The 21,406-nt window shown below is 49.0% G+C and overlaps 1 protein-coding gene across 1 annotated transcript in view; it reads left to right on the top strand.

Moving 5' to 3' along the window:
• The window catches only part of SLC25A1 (solute carrier family 25 member 1), a 201,707-nt gene that overhangs the window by 89,549 nt on the left and 90,752 nt on the right, over positions 1–21,406 (top strand). Inside the window, exon 3 of the mRNA XM_078768296.1 lies at positions 6,761–6,860. Within this exon, the coding sequence (XP_078624422.1) occupies positions 6,761–6,860 (100 nt within the window). The remainder of the gene's footprint in view (positions 1–6,760; positions 6,861–21,406) is intronic.

Genomic DNA, 21,406 nt, shown 5'->3' with positions numbered 1-21,406 from the left:
CCCTCTATTCTACTCCCTAACCCTCCGATCTGGGCCCCCATCCTTTGTTCTAACCGTTGGCTATTGGCCCCCATGTCGCCCCCCATGACCCCCATTTTGCCCCCCAATTCGTCCCTCATTGCCCCCATACTGTTTTTCAAACCTCCAATTTGGTCTCCCATTTGTCCCATAAGGGCCCCCATCAATCTGTTTTCCATTTCTTCATTATTCTTGTCCATAAGGGCCTTCATTTGCATAAAAAAAGGTTCAAATCCACCGGTGGCGCTACTACGGTCGCGGGCGCGGTCGCCGTGGCCATGTGTGAGGCGCCATTTTGCGCGCCCGTAACCTCGTGCGCGACGACGCTATTTTGCGAACCTGCCACCCTCACTGCTTCGCTCTCCTCTTGTCCCTCAATTTGGTCCTGGATCGAACCTGCCTCACTCTCCTCTACCGGAACCCAGCCGTCTTGATCTGCCATAGCGCGACTTTCAAAATTCGGGTTTTTATTTTTGTAAAACACAATCAAATTTCGCCGTTAATAATTTCGAGCGCGTGAAGCGCGCTTCGGGTCCGATCTCACTCCTCGACACCAATTGTTACAGACGCGGTTTTAGATGTTAGTTTACCGAGCGGTTTGGTATTACCGCGTCCGCACAGTTACTCCCCGATTAGAACCCTATCCCGCCCGATTCCACTCGACGTTGACCAAGTCGCGCTATGCTAAATCAATGAAGGAAAGGACACAACGGCTGGGATAAATGCAAATGACACAAGGGGTACAGTTCTCAAGACCTCCGGAGGAGGATATAATATTGGTGATGCAGAAACGGGTAGATTACACGGTAAGAGGTAAAGCACAGAAAAGATGGGCACTTAGACACAGTCTTATCTTATCCCCGACAGACCACAGACAAACGGGACAAGACTGACTTACACGGGGATTGATGGCAAGGAAGGACAGGCATTCGATCGCACAAGGTGCACCTTGGCTCAGGGGCAGAGTCAACACGGTCTGGTCCAGAGATGCGGGGAGGTATATTTCAGCGCTCGGAGGTGGCGTCTTCTCTCTCCAAGCTGGGGGCGCATCTGACGTCACCTCCCTCTCCCTGCGCATGCCCAGCGGGGAGGGACACGCCCTCGGCTCATTAGCTCTGCCCCAGATGGAATCGGTCCGCTGCTTCTATTGGGTGCGGGGGGGTTACCGGGCTCCGCCCTTGACGAGGAGCTGACAGCGAGCCCCTGCGTGGTAACCCGTCGGAGCACATGTTCAATGGCGGCTAACCAAGCCGGAGTGAGGACGCACACTCCCCGCGCCGCCGCCGCTGTTGTTGTTGCTGTTGTTGTACCATGAGGAAGAGCTGCGGGGAGGTATTGGGAGGTCCTAAACTTTCTAACGGTGCCATACAATCACATTCTGGTGCAACGAAGAGTCAGAATTAATGGAAACGAGTCCTTAACTGACATAGACTAAGAATAACTAGCAAGATGTCCTATAGTTGTCTACGTGAGATGCGGTGAACCTGGATGCGACATTTAATGGGGGAAATAGGGGAAGATCGGGTCTACAGAGTGTTGTTTACAGACAATGGGACTAGGGAATGGGGGACTGGGGATAGTTGGGAAGTATTGGGGAAATAGGGGAATATTTACAAGCGGATATGGATGGAGGCCAATCTCATATCCGCAACAATATATATATATATATATATATATATATATATATATATATATATATATATATATATATATATATATTGTTGCGATTTTGAGAGTGTACATATAACATCATTAATGGTTAAAGGTTTGCCCCCATAGTTAGTCCACAAGCAACACGTAGGCCCATTAGAATTAGTTATGCCATAGTATGTGTAAGAGTAGGCCATTTCACTAGTAACATCTGCGTTGTGTAAAGAAATAATAAGCTTAGGTCCTTTTCATTTTGCGGCCACCCTCCAATCTCCATCATGGGCATAATCGATCCCGCGCCCCATTTGGCATCCCTCAATTTGTTACGCTTTTGGCTACCCGCGGCAGTTTGTTACGCTTTGGCCGCCAGCAGCGTTCGCTGCCCTTGGTTTCGCTCGAAACTAGTCAAATGCCACGAGGTAGGCCTGGAAAGAGGGAGGAGCGCGAGGACGAGGTGTGGCCGCATCAAGCAGCGCGTCAGAAGCCGGTGATGGCAAGGGCAACAACCAACCAGAGCTCGGTGGGCATGGCTTGAGAGGGCGTGGCAAGAAACGTCTGGTGAGTTCCAGAGGGTTCCAAGGGCATGGCAATAAAACCCTTGGCGCGAGGCCCCCACCTCAGATGAGATGAGAAGGGAGAGGCACTCAGCGAGTTCTCCCGAGATAAGAAGGGAATCACGCATCGCGAGCGAATGGTATTGAGAGAACGAATTGAGAGACTGAAGAGCGCATTGTTCGCGGTTATTGGAACTGTTCGCTTATTACGTATGTGGCTGAGCCGCGAGTGTAACCGCCAAAGCCAGCCTACCGATGCCCTGTGATAATCCCGCACGCGCCAAACGACACGCGGAGAGCTCCTCCCGTCTGGTTCATCTGCTTCGCGGTGCGAGTTGGGGACCGGAGAACAAGCTGCCTGGACGCCATCCCTGGATCATCGACCTGTTCGTCTGCAACCCCGTGTGAGTGTGTCTGAGTGTGATGGGCCCGTTTGTCCAGGGTAAAGTTAAGACTGTTTAAGGCTGCACTGTGTATTCTTCTTCTTCTTGTACAAAGTGTAAATAAATTCGGTTATTCCTTTCTTCCAAATTCGACCGTTGCAGTCATTTCCTCCATTGGGTAAGCGTGGCACGATTACGAACCGCTCGGATCGGGTTTAGTCATTGATAACGGCTCGGGTCACGGGTCGCTACTGCTCGGCAGTTCCACTAACACCCGTGATTCGGGCGGGGCTTATTTACTCGTTTCCGGTCAGCGTTAGTACTTAGGTAATAGCGAATTCATAGTCCTAATACCCTATTTAACGCTGCCTGGGAAGGACGTCATAGGTCCCGGGTCCCGTCGGCTAGTAAAAGACGAGGGGACTAATCCCCCCTTGGTGAGGGGAAAGGCCGGCGCTGAGATCCGCAACATTTGGTGTCCAGGGAGTGGGATTTGACCCGAGGTGCGCCTAACGCACTCAAAATTACGAGCGCCGAAATTGAATTGTTAACACCCAAATTTAAAATCGTGCCATGGATAACCAAGACAGTCGGATGCCGGTGGGGGTAAATGAGATAGAGGAGGAATTAGAATCGATGACCCAGGACCCCCGGGAAGAACGGGAAGAAGAGGATGCAATTGGTGAGGGTGCGATGGCAGAGGTAGCAGGAGTGGAAAATGGCGGCACCTCGCACGTGGCGGCGAGTGCCGAGCCCACGGTGCCAGGGGACTTCCAATTATTTATGGCCCAAATGAGGGCCTATATGATAAAGGCGGAGCATAAAATGGATGCTCAAAGTAATATGAAATCTTTCCTCTTCTCCAATGAGGAAAGATATGAAATCTTCCCTCTTCTCCAATGGCTTGATCTCTGATCATCAATTTGGTTTCAGACCAGGTCACTCTACTCTGGACATGCTGCTTCTGCTGTGTCAACAATGGATAGAGGTCCTCAATGCCAAACAGGAAATTAGAGCTGTCTCCCTCGACATATCACGTGCCTTCGATACGGTCTGGCACCCCGCTCTGCTCACCAAACTCTCCTCCTTTGGTATCCATGGAAATCTCCACGCATGGCTGGCGGACTTCCTCTCTCGTCGTAGTCAACGTGTGGCCCTGAATGGGTTTCTCTCATCTCCTCTTCCTGTTCAGGCTGGAGTTCCCCAAGGCAGTGTTCTGGGCCCTGTGCTTTTTCTGGTCTTCATCAATGATCTCTCTGACTCTCTTGAAAATCCTCTCTATCTCTTTACTGATGACTCCACTCTCTGCCGCTCCATTGCTCATCCCTCAGATCGGCAGTCTGCAGCCTCCTCACTCTCTGCAGACCTGGATAAAATCACAGACTGGGCAAACAAGTGGAACATGTCTTTCAATCCTGACAAATCTCACACTCTTACGATGTCTCTCCAAAAAGACCGACTGGACAACCCTCCCGTATACAAAAAATCTACTTTCTGAATAATCCTCTCCAAGAAGTTCTGTCACTCAAGCTTTTGGGTCTCACTATCCGCCATGATCTTTCCTGGGAAAACCACATTTCCAACCTGGCCTCCAAAGCCAGTCGCCGACTGGGCATCCTCCGTCGTGCGAAGTCCTTCCTTGGCACACCTGAGCTCCTCACCACATACAAGGCTTTCATCCGCAGCTCAATGGAGTACTGCTCTCCCCTCTGGGCTGGTGCTTCTGCCTCACACCTAGCTCGTCTTCACGCTGTTGAAACCAAAGCGTTCAGAATCATTGGAATCTCCCGCGATGACGCTATCTCCGAGGGCCTTTCACTTTACTCACCGCAGGCAGGTTGGTGGTCTTTCCGTCTTCTACCGACTCCTCTCCGGCCTTGCTCCCCCAGCTCTCTCTGGGCTCTGTCCCCCAAATATTCCTACAGGTCGCACAAGATCTGCCTGAAACCCTCTTACGGTTAAACTTCCAAAATCAAGACTCTCTGCTCACCTTCACTCCTTCATTCCTCTTTTCTCCCGCCGCTGGAACAAACTCCCTCACTCTCTTCAATCCCACTCCTCCCTCCAGGTCTTTAAAACGGCTGTTCACCACCATCTCTTATCTTCCCCAATCCAAAACCTTGATCTTTTCTACCCCCACTAATTTCACCCCAAATCCACTTTTTTGAGGTGACTTTTGACTTCTTTCCTGGAAGTCCTTGGTGCCCTTGCGTTTTATACCTATCCTGCCTCCCCCCAGGCCCTCTCCCTCCCACACATCTCCCGATGTCCCTGCACTCAAATGTTGTGTTTGTGTGCTTACTCCCCTTCTCTCCCCATCTTGTCGACTGCTCCCCTTTTTATATACTTTGTTTGCTTGTTTGTTTGATTTGTTTGTTTGATAAATGTTCGCTCTTTCACGAGCCTCGACTCTGTATACAAAAAAAAGAGAAAAAAAAAAGTATATATATGCATATATATCTGTGTACATATGTATATATATGTGTATATATGTATATATCTGTGTATATATGTATGAAAAACCATACATATATGTATGTATACATATATGTATCATACATATATGTATGTATGTATGTATGTGTATATATGTATGTATATATGTATGTATGGAAATGTATGTATATATGTATATGTATGTATGAAAAATATGTATATATGTATATGTATGTATGTATATATGTATATGTGTATATATGTATGTATGTATGTATGTGTATATATATATGAAAAAGGCCAACCCCCGCTTTGCGGGGTAAAATGGCCTCTAAAGGTGGTTATATATATGTATATATATGTATATATATGTATGTATATATTGTTGTGGATCCCTGGTCTGTCGACGTACTAAGAGGGGTGAGGGGGGGGGGGGGGGGGGGAGGTGAAGTTCTCCTCGGACCCCGCGTCCACAGGGTCATTGCCCGACGAAGCTCGCGCCCGGCGAGTTGCAAAGCAACTTCAATTGTCAATCTCCCAATCACGGATCGAAGGGTTATCGATCACGACCCGATTAACTTCAATACCACGTGGTTGGAAAGACTGAGGATTGAACCCTTCGCGTTCCCACACCTTATTCCAATCAAGTGCGCTGAGCGGATCGCATGGTGTGGGTCGTGGTTTCATACTGCGTGATCTACGGACCTAATCGAGCAACCAAATTTGGTTTCGAACTATGCTGGGCCTGTGGATTAAAGGACGCACATGAGCAGGTCGAAAGGAAACAAAATGTACACGTCTTTTATTTACAATAGCACAGAAAAAAGGACGAGATGCAGACTTAACAATTCTTACCTATCTAAATCCCAACACAGGCGCCTTGCACACTTACACAGGGAATGAATCACACCGGGTAAAGTCGTACCGGGAGACGTGCCGATGCTGACTCGGGCCCCCCAGGTCCCGTGCACAGCACACGGGTTGATCCGGACACGCAGCTTGAAGGAAAGTCCGGAGGATTATGATTCAGCATGGATGACGACCCAGCATGAATGACGACCCAGCATGGATGACGACACAGCTTGGATGAAGAACCAGCACGGGAACGAAGGAGAAGCGCAGCAAGGATGAACCAGCATGTAGGACAGCCAGCTTGAAGGACGAACGAGGAGAGAGGGCTTGAAGAACGATCGGCACGAGCCTTTATCGGGTGGGATGTCCTTCTGGAAGGTTCCATGACCTACCATTGGTCACTGCTAGTCACGTGCGGTCATTGAGCCCCCCCCCCCCCCGGAAGGCTTCATTCCCCGCCTCCTTTTGGAAGGTTTTATGCCCCGCCTCCTTTTGTCGCGGTAGATCACGTGGACTGTTTCTCCCCGCGCATGAAAACAACGTCTTCTTTCAACCACACTGAGGGTTGGAATCCTGCCTAACTCAACGCATATCTGCTTTAATTACTACACAATGGGAAGGGAGCTAATCTTTACATTTAATAAGAAATAACTGACTAATGCAGGCTACATGTTGTCGTGTAATTAATTAGAGGGGGTGTTCTTTATTGCAAAACCATAACAATATTATCGCACACGATAAATTTTCCCATGTGATCTGCTGTTTAAACTCTGACTACATTGTCGTTGTGCAGCCCGAACTGTATGATTGTATTTTTCTTTGAACATCCTTCCTTTGCCTTTGACACACGGTATTCTGTTTCCCAAGTTGACTGTGTGAAGGTGACGGTGCGTGGCCATGGTGTCAAAGGTCTCTACAGGGGCCTATCCTCCTTGGTGTATGGATCCATTCCTAAAGCTGCTGTAAGGTAACTTGCACCGTTATGCTCGATCATAATATTCTTCTTGCACGGTTTGATCTTCCTTTACTTTATTCTTTTCGATTGGCCTTTGTGCTTGTTTTGATTATATTGATGAAATAATAAACGTAGTTTTTTTTTTTTTTTTTTTTTTTTTGTATACAACATTGAGGCTCGTGTAAGAGCTAACATCAATCACAAAAAAAGAAATCGACACATAAAACAAAAGATAAAGGGAGCGGGAGACAAGATGACCTCACCTCACCTCACCCCTCATTCCTCCCCTTCAAACCTCCCCCATCCCCCTCCCCCTTCCAACCTCCCCTCACCCCTCCCCTCATCCCTCCCCTTCCAACCTCCTCACCCCTCCCCTTCAACACTCCCCCATCACCCCTACCCTCCAAATCTCTCCACTTACCCCTCCCCTTCAAATCTCCCCCATCACTCCTCCCCTTCCAACCTCCTCCTCACCCCTCCCATTCAAAACTCCCTCCTCACCCCTCCCCTTCCAACCTTCCCTCATCCCTACCCTCCAAATCTCCCCACTTACTCCTCCCATTCAAACCTCCCCCATCACTCCTCCCACCCCTCCCCTTCCATCCTCTCCTCACTCTCCCCTTCCAACCTCCCCTCGCCCCTCCCCTTCAAAACTCCCTCCTCACCCCTCCCCTCCCAACTTCCCCTCACCGCTTCCCTCAAAATCTCCCACCTTACCCCTCCCTTTCAAATCTTCCCTCTCACCCTTTCTCCTCCAAGCTGCTTCTTCACCCATCCACAAAGCTGGCTCCTCCCAGAGTCCTCTCTCTTCCAACTCATTCCTCCACCTCCTCCATTCTTCTACTTTCCTCTGCACCCCACCCTCAATCAACTCATCCCATCACCATACAGCCTTTTGTCCTCCTCCTCATCCTGCCCTCTCTCCTTGCTCTCATACAATCTCTGACACACAAGCAACTGCTCTCCCTACCTCCCCCTCTCCCTCCTCATCTTACCCTACCCCTCCCCTCCCTTGTCCTGTACCCGATGCTCCCCCCCACTCCTCTTCCTTGACAGTATGGACCTCAAACATCTGGGGCCTTCGCTCAAACCTGATTGATCTCTCCATGCAGGTTGCTTCTGACAAACCCGACGTAATCTTCTTAACAGAAACTTTCCTCCTTCAAGATGTCCATGATTCCTTAATATCTCTTCCTGGTTACTCCCTCCTCCGTCCGGTATGATAGACCTGAGCCTCGTCCTGGAGGTGGGGTTGCTATCCTTATCAAAAACTCTCTTCCTCACTCTCCCTGCACTGCGCTCTCTCCAACCCACCCTCACGAGTACCTCTGGTTACGGCTTCCTCTCCGCTCCCACCTTTTGTTCATATGTGTTCTGTACCGTCCTCCAAACAGTGATGACTTCATTCACATCGTGCTGTCTGACAACATGGACCAACTTCTATCCAGTCGAGGCCGACTGGGACGGTCTTCAGGCAGCCATCAATTGTCTGGATTGGTCTCCCATCTCTACTGCCTCTGACATCAACTCTTCCTGGGAATTTTTCCATAGAAAACTGCTCTCTCTCATGCACAGATTTATCCCATCTCGTCTTCAGTTGTCATACCCTTCCTCCTGTCCATGGTACACTGAATCTTGTGGTGAGGCAGTTAACCTGAAACAACTTGCCTTTGCCTCCTGCAAGGCCAATCCAACTGAAGGTAATCTCAGTTCCTTGCACCAAGCTCGGAACAAGTGTGTGTCTACCCTCAGGAGAGCCAGGAAGCAATATCTCTCTACTCTCACCACTGAACTCTCAAACCTGTCTCTCTCTTCCAAATCCTGGTGGCGTCTGCTCAAATCTGTTTCTGGTGTTTGTTCCCCTTTTAACCCCTCCTTTACCTCAAACGTCTGCACAGTTGACACCGTACGTGAAAAAGCTGAATGCCTTAAGTCTGTGTTTGCCTCAAAATCTTGTCCCAAACCCATCTCTCTCTGTTCCCACCTTACCCAGTCGAACCCAGCTGCTCCTGGACTCTGTGTCCTTCTCTCCTGACAAGGTGAAGAAGTTTCTGTCAAACCTCGATTCTGATTCTGCAACTGGACCAGACGGCATCAGCCCACCGGTCGTAAGTTCTGCTCCCTTCTCCTCCACACACAGCTTGCAGACTTCCTCTCCTGTTGTACTCATCGTGTGGCTCCAAATGGAATTCTCTCATCTCCCCTCCCTGTCCAGGCTGGAGTCCCTCAATGCAGTTTTCTGGCGTATGTGGTTTTTCTGGTCTTCAATAATGATCTCTCCGACTCTCTGGAAAATCCTCTCTATATCTTTGCTGATGACTCCACCCTTTGGCACTCCATATCTCAACCCTCAGATTGGCATGTAGCAGCTTCTTCACTCTCTTCAGACCTCGATAACATCACAAACTGGTCAAACAAGTTGAACATGTCTTTCAATCCTGACAAATCTCACAATCTCACTTTGTCTCTCTGAAAAGACCGTCTGGACAACCCTCCAATCTACTTTCTCAACAATCTCCTCGAAGAAGTTCTGTCACTCAAGCTTTTGGGTCTCACTATCTGCCATGATCTTTCCTGGGAAAACCACATTTCCAAGCTGGCCTCCAAAGCCAGTCGCCGACTGGGCATCCTCCGTCGTGCAAAGTCCTTTCTAGGCACACCTGAGCTCCTCACCACATACAAGGCTTTCATCCGCAGCTCAATGGAATACTGTTCCCCCCTCTGGGCCAGTGCTCCTGCCTCACACCTAGCTCGGCTTCACACTGTTGAAACCAAAGCTTTCAGGATCATTGGAATCTCCCGCGATGAAGCTAACTCCGAGGGCCTTTCACTTACTCACCGCAGGTTGGTGGTCTTTCTGTCTTCTAGCGACTCCTCTCTGGCCTTGCTCCCCCAGCTCTCTCTGTGCTCTGTCCCCCAAATATTCCTACAGGTCACACAAGATCTTCTGGTGAAACTGACAAAATCAAGACTCTTCTCATCTTCACACTTTCATTCCTCTTTTCGCCCGCCTCTGGAACAAACTCCCACACTTAATACTTTAAGTAAAACTCACATATAAAACCCGTCGCTTCGCTGATGGGAGTACCAATCTTTGCGTCATTGAAAAAAAAAAAAAGGATGTTGTTGTTTGGTGTTAACCCTTTGAGTACGGATGACGTCCAATGCCGCAATGCGCGAAAAAGTTTTGTGTATGGATGACGTTACTACACGTCATCGACTATACCTATAAATAGATCATCAGTACGTGGTTACATTCCTGTAATGTCAAATTAATCCCGTACGGGGGTATTTTTTATCAAAAAAAAATCCAGTACTCAAAGGGTTAAAAAAAGACATTAAATAAAATAAATGGGGGGAAAATAAACTTAGGACATGTGTTGGGAGAGTGTTAAAGGAATATTAATCACAGCCTTTTTAGGTGCTGAATTTCAAGTAATATACAACTGAACAACATACGAAGAGGAAGATGAAAATGAAAAAATTCTCACCACCCCCTCCCCTCTCTTCTTTCTTTTGAATAAATTGTCTGAGCTGAAATTGTATAAATTGTTGCGGATCTCTGAACGTCGGCCTCCCCCTTATCAAAGGGGGATTAATCCCCATGTCTTTTTACTAGCCGACGCGATCCCGGGGCTGTCACGTTCCTTCCGGTCGGTGTTAAATAGAGTTGTAAGCCGAATTAGTCTTATTAACTAAGTACTAACACCGGCCGTGAAGCAAGGAAAGAACCCCACCCGAACCACGGCGTTAGTGGACACGCCGAGCGAAAGCGAGCCCGGATTCGGGCCGTTAACGGGAACTAACCCGATTGGAGTGGTTGTGATCGTGCCACGCTTACCCAATGGAGAAATCACTAAGACGGTCGAATTAAGAGGAAAACAGGAAGAACCGGTAATTTATTCACACTTTGTACAAATAAGAAGAGGAAGAAAAAGAAGCAATGTACAGGGAAGAGGAAGAAGCAGATACACAGGGTAGCCTTATACAGTCTTATGCTTATCCCTGGACACGGGCCCGTTCGCACTCAGACTCACTCTCAGACTCACTTACACGGGGTTGTAGATGGTCGGGTTGAGGGTCCACCGATGGCATCCACAGCTCGCTCCGGTCCCCGACTCGTACCACAAAGCAGCTGGTGAGGTAGACGGCAGGCGGCTGGCGAGATCGGCACGGATCGGACAGTTAGTCAGGTTCACTATGTCAATAAATTATATTTCGTTCAAAATCATGGTAGATTAGCAAACCTATACATTTTTGGAAAGGTTATAGCATAAGGAAACTAAAAATCAATGTTTACATTTGGAGAGATACCTGTATGGCGGCCATTTTGGATTTTCAAAAGAGCCACTGTAAAATACATATTTTGTTCTATTTCTGCCTCTAATTACCCTAAAAACTTTTAAAAATATACTAAACCTATATTTTAAGGGACAAGGAATCCAATGAAAGTATCAAATTAGTGCTATGGGGAATGGTAAGACACGAATCAAAGGTTTTGAATTGCAAAATACTGTCTTTATATTCGCGATAAGTTGCATAATCAAATACATGTTATCATTTTGTACAGGCAGTTAATAACATCAAAATGTGTCACAATAATTCATATCACCAAACATACACAGGCAGTCAGCAAAATCATATATACACATGCAGTCAGTATAACTTCACATCTACACAGGCAGTCAATGACAAAATATACACAGGCAGTCAATGGCATCAAACATACACGATTACAGAATATGCCATTTAGAGTTCGTCATCACTGTCCTGTGTGTCGTATCCGACAATATCGTCCGCATCGTTTTCACAGTCCGTTCCACACAAGCAAAGGTCGGTCAAATTGATTGGCAAATCGAATTGGTCGAATGGTCGATCGAATCGAATTCGATGAATCGAATCGATCGAATTGGTCGAATGGTCGAATGGTCGTTCGAAGCGATTGGTCGAATGGTCGAATTGGTCGAATGGAATTGGTCGAGTGGTCGAATTGGTCGAATCAAATTGGTCGGAATTGGCAAAGGTAAACACTGATTTTCAGATTTTCCATGTAATAACGTTTCCAAAAATGTATAGGTTTGCTAATCTACCATGATTTTGAATGAAAAAACATAGTGAACCTGACGAAGTTATACTAGGGGGGATGGTAGGCTGGCGATTGCACTGCGTACGTAATAGTTGTACCGGCGCCTTTATACGCGCTCCCGGTATCGCTTGGTACAATGTGCCACTTTCCACAATGGTGTTACCAAAGCGCCTTTCCACAAAAGTCCTTCTGCACGAATGCCAATGCTTGGCTTCCCTCACGAGTCCTTTACAACGCTGCAGTCCTTCTCAATACTCGAGTGCCTGCCTCTCCCTTCCCATAACTGTTCAAGAGAGGACCCCAGCTCATAATTCGTTCACAACCCAAGTGCCTCTCCCATCATAACTCGTTCAAGACACGTAACTCAGAACTCAGCGCGTTCCTTGGGGATCTGACTCAGCGCATGCCCTCCTCATAACTCAAGCCCACAGCGCGTTCTCCTCATAACTCAGCAAGCGTCTCCTTGGGGATCTGACTCAGCGCATGCCCTCCTCATAACTCAGGTGGGGGCCTCGTGCGAAGGGTTTTATTGCCACGCCCAGCGAACCCTCTGGAATGTCCAGCCACACTCTGTCGGGCGATGTCGCCTCAGCCCAGGTTGGTTGATGGGGTCTTACCGGCTCTGCCCTTGATGTCCGCTTGACGTGGCCACATCCCCACCCTTGCGCTCCGCCCCTTGTCGAGGCCTTACCTCGTGGCATTTGGCTGGTTTGAGCGAGCAACTGGCAGCTAACGCTGCCGGCCCAACGCGTAACAAACTGCGAGGGGCATTGGGGTGCAGACTGGATAGTGCTCAATGGAGTCGGTTGGAGGGAGGGGTGCAGGATGAACGGGGCCTACTCTTATTTGTTTTACACAACGCAGATGCAACTATTGGAAATGGCCTTATCTCACATATACTAAGAAATAACTAATGTTCTAAGGTGACCTACGTGTTGCTTGTGGCCTAACTATGGGGTGCAACCTTTAACCTTTAATGATGTTACCTGTGTGGGTTCTCAAAACCGTAACGCTGCACCCCTCCTTTTGCCAGGCTCGTCCCCGAGTCGAACCACATACCAGTGAGGACGGCCGGCTCCAAGCAAGGGTCAGGACTACCTTTTAAATTAGTGTGACACTCAGGTGTGGTTTCCCTCTACATTTAACCTAACACCCTGGGTGCGACAGTTTTAAACACTAGATTTGTCCCACCTGCTGCGTTGTGTACAATCTAACTGACTCACGCCCACAATTAACAGAATTACGGAATTATTTTCAAACTACACATAAAGCCGGTGGGGCGCATGTTATTTACAAGACAACTAATTATTTACAATACTACAACCCAGGACCTGTCTTTTGTGGGAGAAAGAAAAAATTTTGAAAAGAGGAAACACCAATTGCACTGCACTGCACCAATACACCATTCACCCATATGCACCAAAATGAATAAATGCACAAAAAGCACCATCACCAAAAATGCACCATCATGAAAAATGCACGGAAACATTTCAAATTAATCAGTTATGATGTCTTGTGCTTGGCTGCTGGGCCGATGGATCTTCTTGCTTCATGTTCTTCGGTGTGCCGTTGTTAAACTTAATGTCTTCTTTCCCGGACACACCAAAGATAATTAATAAAAAGTGCACAAACCGTGTCCGCTTTTTATTTTGGCCAGCAGGGCCAGCGTAGGTGGTCCGACTGCATGCCATGTGCGCCACTTAAGAACAGTGGTCTGCAAGTAAGATGCTGCTGGCAGCAATGGTCTGCTCCAGCAAAGGTGCCAGGCTTACATAACGTGTGGTCCATTTTGTGTACCGGTGCAGGCAGCAGGGTGCAGCGCAAAGGTGCGGCCGCACCACTCAGGGCACCTGCACACTCCCCTCAACAAAAGACCATGGGTCCATGAGTGGGGAGGAAGACAAAGCAGAGGTTAGCGGGGGCAAGGGCACAAGGGTACATGTCAATACAAGGTAATGCGACATGAGGGGCGCAGGAGAGCGAGCGGAGAAAGCTCGTCCCTAGACGTACGTGACCCACCCCATGTCAATTTACACTACCCTTGCCCTTCCCCGTATTTAAAATTTACAAATTCGTCTACCGTCTCGTCTCCCACATCTCTCCTCTTGCCAAATTCGTCCCCAATCCCTCCCAAGAAGGAAGGGATGGAATCACACACGGTCTCACCCACGTCATGATGCGTCTTTCATTCCAAATCGTCTGCAAAAACCTGGTGTGGAGTCCTATCATCTTGGTGAGTGGATGTGGATGGTGCGAAGAGATTTCATCCTTGTCTTTTTGTGGCAGGGTCTTGTCCTGCCAATCCAATTGGCCATCTTTACTCTATGTGGTTCTAAAAACCAATTCCCATTGACTTCTGTGGTGCCTTTCAATTTGGGGTCTCATTCCCCCAATTTTTCCTCACTGTGCCCTGGCACAATTTCGGGGCTGGGTCGTGTGGCTCTACCAGCAGGTCTACCTACCTGCGCACCTCTGCCACTGACGTCGCCACCCGAGCTTGCCCAGCTCCTCAACTACCCTAACCTGGGGAAGGCCCTCCTGGCTCTCTCACCCCGTGATGCCCTCTCTGGCATGGGCTACCCGGGTCCTCTCCTCGGATCCTTGGGCCCCACTGAACTCGACTTGAACTCTACCTGGCTCCCAGAGCCTACCTGCGGCCTCACCTGGCCGACAGACTACCAGTGGCGGGGTGCCCCAATAACCATACTTACCAACAGGCTCACACGCCCAGCCATTCCACAGACTTACGCACCCCTCCAAGCAATACTTTGCTACTACACACACCACAGATGTCAAAATCCAACGAATTTACCTACTCCCTCTACCTAACTTTAAACTACCCTCCCCAGGTATTCGTGAAGGGGTCCATCTTCCCCCATCCACTCTTTCGCACCATGCACTCCACACCACTCATTCTACACACCATTTACTCCACACCATTTATTCCACACCATTTATTCCACACCACTCAGTATTCTTCACTTGCACCCCATGCAAGCCAATCACCCAATACACATACACTTGTCCACAATACTCTACTCATACACATTCACACACATACACATCATTCTCGACCATTGCCTCATTTGCTCGCTCTCACCACAAAGATTCCCATTCAATTCCTCATTTGCGCCTAAAGTGCGTCCTCAAGCTCATAGACACAGCATCATCTGACGAACTACTTCCTTCTAATACTTGTGCTTCCCCGTCTTCCCTTTACACTAAGCACATCCCTCGTCATTATCATCCACCTAATCTCTCTGCGTCCCCTCTACCGGTATCAATGTCTCTACTTAATTCTCATGTCTCCTATGGTCATCTCTAAATCCCTAACAATTATCCTAGCTCGCCCTCGGCTAGTTTACACTGCCAAACCCCATAAACTACTGCTCCTCCGCCCCAATGAATGGTAAACTATCATTCGCCATCACTATCGCCTTTTGTCCACTGTACTACGAGCCTCGGTGCGGAAATACATTTCATCACCGCTCGGCTTCGAAAAACCGAGCAATGCATGCGGATGGTCTGTCTCCTGTTGGTTGGGTCCGTCCGGCATTTTCGATTCTGGGGAGGAGGCATACTCGGACCAAGGTTCCAGGCACCATTACGGCGCGAAGCCTTCCGGTCTCCGCCACGATGACCCAACCTCCCCTGGTCGGAGCACCTCGCACGCCAGGGGGCGAAGGTCCCGACCTGGCCTACCTCCCCCGGAATCGTGACGATCGCCTTGCCCGCGAAGGCGCACCACCGACCATGCAGGGCGGGGCCTGGCCCGAATTGTGCACGGCGCTCCTTGCAAGAGCACCGCGGCAACGATCCCCGCCGGCTCCCGCAGCACACAAAGCGCACCACGCCCCGAGAGCTCGCGTCAGCTATCCGTCGGCCGAAACGCTGCCCCGGTCTGCGTCGATGCTCGAGTCGCATTCTCACATCCACACCTCACGACTCGTTCCATACGCACACAACGCGGCGCTCCAACGCCTCCCATACATTCCACACATTTTGTACTGCACTCGCTCGTGCATACCACCCAGGCGCACTCATTCTACTCGCACACTCCATTATCACACACTCATCTGTTACACACCTTTCTTCCACGCACTCCTCTCGTGCACTCTCCCCCGTTACATCCTCTGTAACAACCGTGGGTGTGCACTCCTGCATACACCCACTCAGCGCACACCTACCCACGGGTGTGCAATCTCCTGCTGCACACCCAATCACGCGCTCTGGTGTGCATTCCCGCACACTCTCTCCAATGTGCTCTGGTGTGCACTCCCGCACACTCTCTCCAACCATCTCATACTCTGTCGCACTAACTCTCACTTTCACACTCTGTTTCACACTCGTGCTTCGGCGCACACCTTTTCCTCACACTCGCGCCATTCACCTTCACACAGTGCACCACGGACCTTCCACAAGCGCCCGGGTGACGTCGGGATCCCAAGCGCGCAAAAAATCCTTTCGCGCCAAACACTTTCGCGCCAAACCTTTTCGCGCAATACACAGCCCTACTTACCTTCGGGATCCTCCTCTCCTGCACCAACTGCAAACTTCCATTTTGGTTAGGCAGCATGACATCATAATGCGAATGCAGACTTTGTGTACATTCCATTTCTTTCTTCAATTCATGTACTACCTCTGCCGTCTCCTCAATCCCAATTTTAATAGTAAATTATTTTTCTTTATTAAGCTCGACGACCGCTGGTGCACATAAAACAAGATTTTCCAATTCAGCGGCCGTCGGCTTTTCTATACCCCGTGTCGCGATTTCTACCCCTTTCCACCCGGCTGTGCTTGGCTCCACCTCGCTTTCCCCGCGTTCCTCAAGTCGCCCTACCCCGTCGCATACCAGTGTGCCTTTCCCGCTCGACCTGCGGTCTATGTTCTCCCCCGCCTTTTTCATATTCCTATCCATTCGATCCAAGTGTATGAGTGTTCCGGGTCCGGTTCCTCGGGCGAGTGGAGCGTACTTCGAGCTCTCCACGGCATCGAAGTTTGTGTTTTCCCATTCTTGTCTTTGTCAAATTTCCACTGGTTATTTTGCTGTGTAAGTGTTATTGTGTTTCTGGTTGGTATTGGTTTGTAATTCGTCCAAACTTGTGTGTAATTAATCGTTTTCTGGGTCGTACCTCGTGCGCGGCCTGGTAACTTGGGGCTTCCCTCCCCCCGTCGGTGTTTTGTCGATTTGGGTTCTTTCCTTCACTATATTGCTTGTTTCTTTTATTTTATTTTCTCCCCCTCACCTCACCTCCTTAGACAAAGAATTCTATATTGATTCTTTCTCTCCTCCCGGACACGTGCTTGTACGCTCTCCTCCTTGTCTCGACTTGTGCCCCGCCCCCTGTATCTCGTTTTGCTTCCGCCTCTGCTCCTTCTTTCTCAAATCCACGTGCTCGCTTGGAGACTTTTCCCAGATTGTTTTTCATGGTTTTCATGGTTCTGTTTGGATATTGTTGGAATATGTTTAAACCGCAGCCGTGATGCTGACCCCGCCCCCCCTCAGCCCCCCCCCGAATTTCCATGTTTTAAATGTTTCCCAGTGTGTGCCCTGGTCAGAATAGGTACACCGTATCCCTGCGTGTCGTAAGAGACGACTAAGAGGGTTGGCATCAGGAAGGGCATCCGGCCATAAAAACATTGCCTCAAAAAGAGAACCATGACAATTACAAGTACATATGGGCAGGGTGCAGCCCGAAGTGGAGATCGGTTTCTGAGGTTTGGGACATGGAATGTAGGGACAATGACAGGGAGATCAGGAGAAGTGGTGGAAGTATTGGTCAGAAGAAGAGTGGACATATGTTGTGTGCAAGAGACGAGATGGAAGGGAAGTGGTGTGAGAATGGTGAAGGGTAGGCAGGGACAGAAATACAAGTTTGTGTGGCAAGGGTGCCCGGAGGGCGTGAATGGTGTTGGTGTCCTGTTTTCTGAGGAGTTTGTAGACAGTGTGGTGAGTGTGACGAGAGAGTGATAGGTTGATGATGGTGAAAATGATGATTGGAAAGCTCTTGGTGAACGTCATCTCGGGATATGCTCGGCAGGTTGGTCGAAGCAATGAAGAGAAGGACAAGTTCTTGTGTGCGATAGAGAAGCTGATGGAAAACGTGAAAGATGAGGAAGTTGTTGTGGTGGGAGGAGACCTAAATGGACATGTGGGAAGGAGTATGGATGGTTTTGAGGGAGTTCATGGGGGTTACGGATATGGTGTGAGAAATGGAGAAGGTGAAAGGATTTTGGAGTTTGCTGATGGAGCTGATTTGTTGATTTGTAATACTCAGTCCCAGAAAGAGGATAATAAGCTTGTTACATACACGTCAGGTGGGTCGACGACAAACGTTGACTACCTGATGGTGCGTAGGCGAGATAGGGGGCACCTCCGTGACACAAAGGTGATCCCGGGGGAGGAGGCTGTTTCACAGCACCACTTGGTTGTCTGCGACATAAGGGTGAAAGGTGCGAGGAGAGCTCGGCGGGTGAAGTACCAACCAAGAATGAAGGTGTGGAGGTTGAAAGAGGTGACAGTAAGGGAGGCATTAAAAGAGAGGCTGAGTAGGGTAGAGGATGATGTGGTTGAGCTTGAAAGTGGTTGGATGTCAATGAAAGCTAGTCTGTTGGGAGCCGTTGGTGAGGTATGTGGATGGACAAAAGGACCACCGAGGCACTCGGAAACATGGTGGTGGGATGATGAAGTTGGAAAGAGGATTGACGAGAAGAGGATGAAGTTCAAGGAGTGGTAGAAGGCGAAGGGTACGGGAGCAGAAACAGCAGAGCATGAAAGTTATAAGGCAGCCAGGAAGGCTGCAAAGAAAGAGGTAGCAAAGGCGCAGGAGGCATGTAGGAAAATGTTCGGAGAACGCTTGGATTCAGAAGGGGGTCAGAGAGCAGTATTCAGGATTGCAAAGCACATAGCGAAAGAGAGGTGTGATGTGATGGGGGTGAGTTGCTTGAAGGATGAAGTGGGACAAATCGTTGTCGACCCAGATGGAATTAAAGGAAGATGGCAAAGATATATGGAAATGCTGTTGAATACAGAGAATGAATGGGATGGCAACATAGAGAGTAACCCAGTTTTAGGACCGGCAGAGAAGATAACAGAAGGAAGTTGAGGAAGCGATAAAAGAAATGAAGAGTGGAAAAGCGGGAGGGCCGACGGGAGTTGTGGGAGATATGTTGAAGGCAGCAGGAAGTTGGGGTGTGAAGAGAATGACAGAGATCTGTAATCTGGTGGTGAAAGAAGGCCGCATTCCAGTGGATTGGGAACTGAGTACCCTCGTCCCTCTGTACAAGGGGAAAGGTGATCCTCTGGAGTGTGGCTCGTACTGAGCGATAAAGTTATTGGAGCATGGAATGATGGTATTGGAAAGGGTGTTGGAGAGGAGGATAAGGAAGAAGGTGAAGATTCGACGAAATGCAGTTTGGATTTATGCCAGGAAGAGGAACGACAGACGCGCTCTTTATTGTGAGGCAGTTGTAGGAGAAGTACATGGAGAAGAGGAAGTAGTTGTTTCTTGGGTTTGTTGATCTGGAGACAGCATTCGATAGGGTTCCACGCAAAGTATTGACATGGGCATTGAGGAAGTTAGGAGTAGAGGAGTGGTTGATCAGAGTAGTGATGGCAATGTTCAAAAGAGCGCGCACAGCTGTAAGGACGAAGGACGGGAACAGTGGTGAGTTTGAGGTGAAGGTGGGAGTGCATCAGGGGTCGGTACTAAGTCCACTACTATTTGTAGCTGTGATGGAGGTGCTGGCTCAGAACGTAAAGGAGGGTTTACCGTGGGAGTTGTTGTATGCAGATGATCTGGTGTTGACTGTGGAAAGTATGGATGGACTGAAGGAAAAGATGAACAAGTGGAAGGAATGTATGGAGACAAAAGGTCTGAAGGTGAATATCGGAAAGACGAAGGTGATGGCAAGTGGCAAAGCATGTGGTGAGGTGGAAAGAACTGGGAAGTGGCCGAGTGCTGTGTGCAGGAAGGGTGTCGGAGTGAACTCCATTCAATGTACAATGTGCGCTGAGTGGGTTCATCAAAAATGTAGTGGTCTGAGAGGGTCACTAACCAGTGTGGCAGCTACATTCAAATGTAAGGTGTGCACAGAGGGAGCTGCAGATGGAGGAAATTTTGAGTTTGATCTTGGAGACAGCATGAAGCTGGAAGATGTGAAAACATTTTGCTACCTTGGAGACATGCTGAATGGAGAAGGTGGATCAGACTCCGCAACGGTTGCTGGAGTGAGATGTGCATGGAAGAAGTTTTGGGAACTGAGTGGCATGCTGATGAGGAGGGGAGTGTCGTTGAAGCTGAAGGGAAAGGTGTATGCTGCATGTGTGAGAAGTGTTATGATTTATGGGAACGAGACATGGGTAATGAACGTAGAGCAGCAACGAAGGCTGGAAAGGGTGGAAATGCGAATGGTTCGGTGGATGTGCGGAATATCGTTGAGAGAGAGGAAGACAAATGATGAATTGCGAAAGATGATGGGAATATTGCCTGTGATGGATGCTGTGAAGAGGAACAGGTTGAGATGGTTTGGTCATGTGTTGAGGAAGGATGAAAGTGACTGGTTGAGAAGAGTGATGGAAATTAATGTAGAAGGAAGTAGAGGATGGGGAAGACCGAGAAAGACTTGGCTAAAGATGGTGGAAGAAGAAATGCGGGCAAGGGGGTTAACAAGGAGAGATGCAGAAAATAAGGCAAAATGGAGAAGATTGTCATGGGGACCGCAAGGCTAACCCCCGCTCTAGCAGGGGAAATGGCCTTAAAATGCATGTTGTGTTGTTGTTGTCTCCCACCAATTTAAAATTCCAGGCAAGCACGCATGAACATAATCCATACTACGGTCACTGCCGGACTAGGGGAATCTACTTCAGGTCCGGGCCCCAGCGGCTCCGCACGAATTGCGACGCCATCAGGCAACGGAGGCCTAGAAGAAGAAGAATCCACTACTGGCCCAAGAGGAGACAACGCAGGTGTGTTAAGCGGTTCCTGCCCGGCCACATGCCCCTCACTCATACCAGAACAAGGATCCTTGCCACAGGGAGCTCGATGCCGAACCAATACGGTTGCCGTGCATCCGTCCGCTATCCGAATATGGGCATATTCTGGATTCGTCTCCAGCACATATACCCGATCGACTAGCAGTTCATATTTACTATTGCGGACCCTCCGTCTAAAAAAAAAAGCGGTTCCGGGTTCAGATAGCCAACCTGGCAAGGATTGTCCACTCGCAGTACGCCTTTGATAACGAAACATTCGATCGTGGGAAGTTTCATTTGTAGCAGTACATAGGAGAGTACGTATAGCGTATAAGGCTTTTGGGTAACACTAAACCCCATTGATGAGACCTCAAGCCCCATGTTCTCAAAGCCATTTCCACGGCCTTCCAGACAATACCATTAAATCGTTCGACTTGTCTGTTCCCTTGCGGATGATACGGAGTGGTCCGGCTGGCGGCGATGCCTCACTCAAGAAGG

This window comes from Myxine glutinosa, chromosome 14 (assembly GCF_964187855.1).
Source record: "Myxine glutinosa chromosome 14, kmMyxGlut1.1, whole genome shotgun sequence".
Lineage (NCBI taxonomy): Eukaryota > Metazoa > Chordata > Myxini > Myxiniformes > Myxinidae > Myxine > Myxine glutinosa.
Note: the sequence above shows the minus strand (reverse complement) of the source record. Positions and strands in the feature narration are given on the sequence as shown.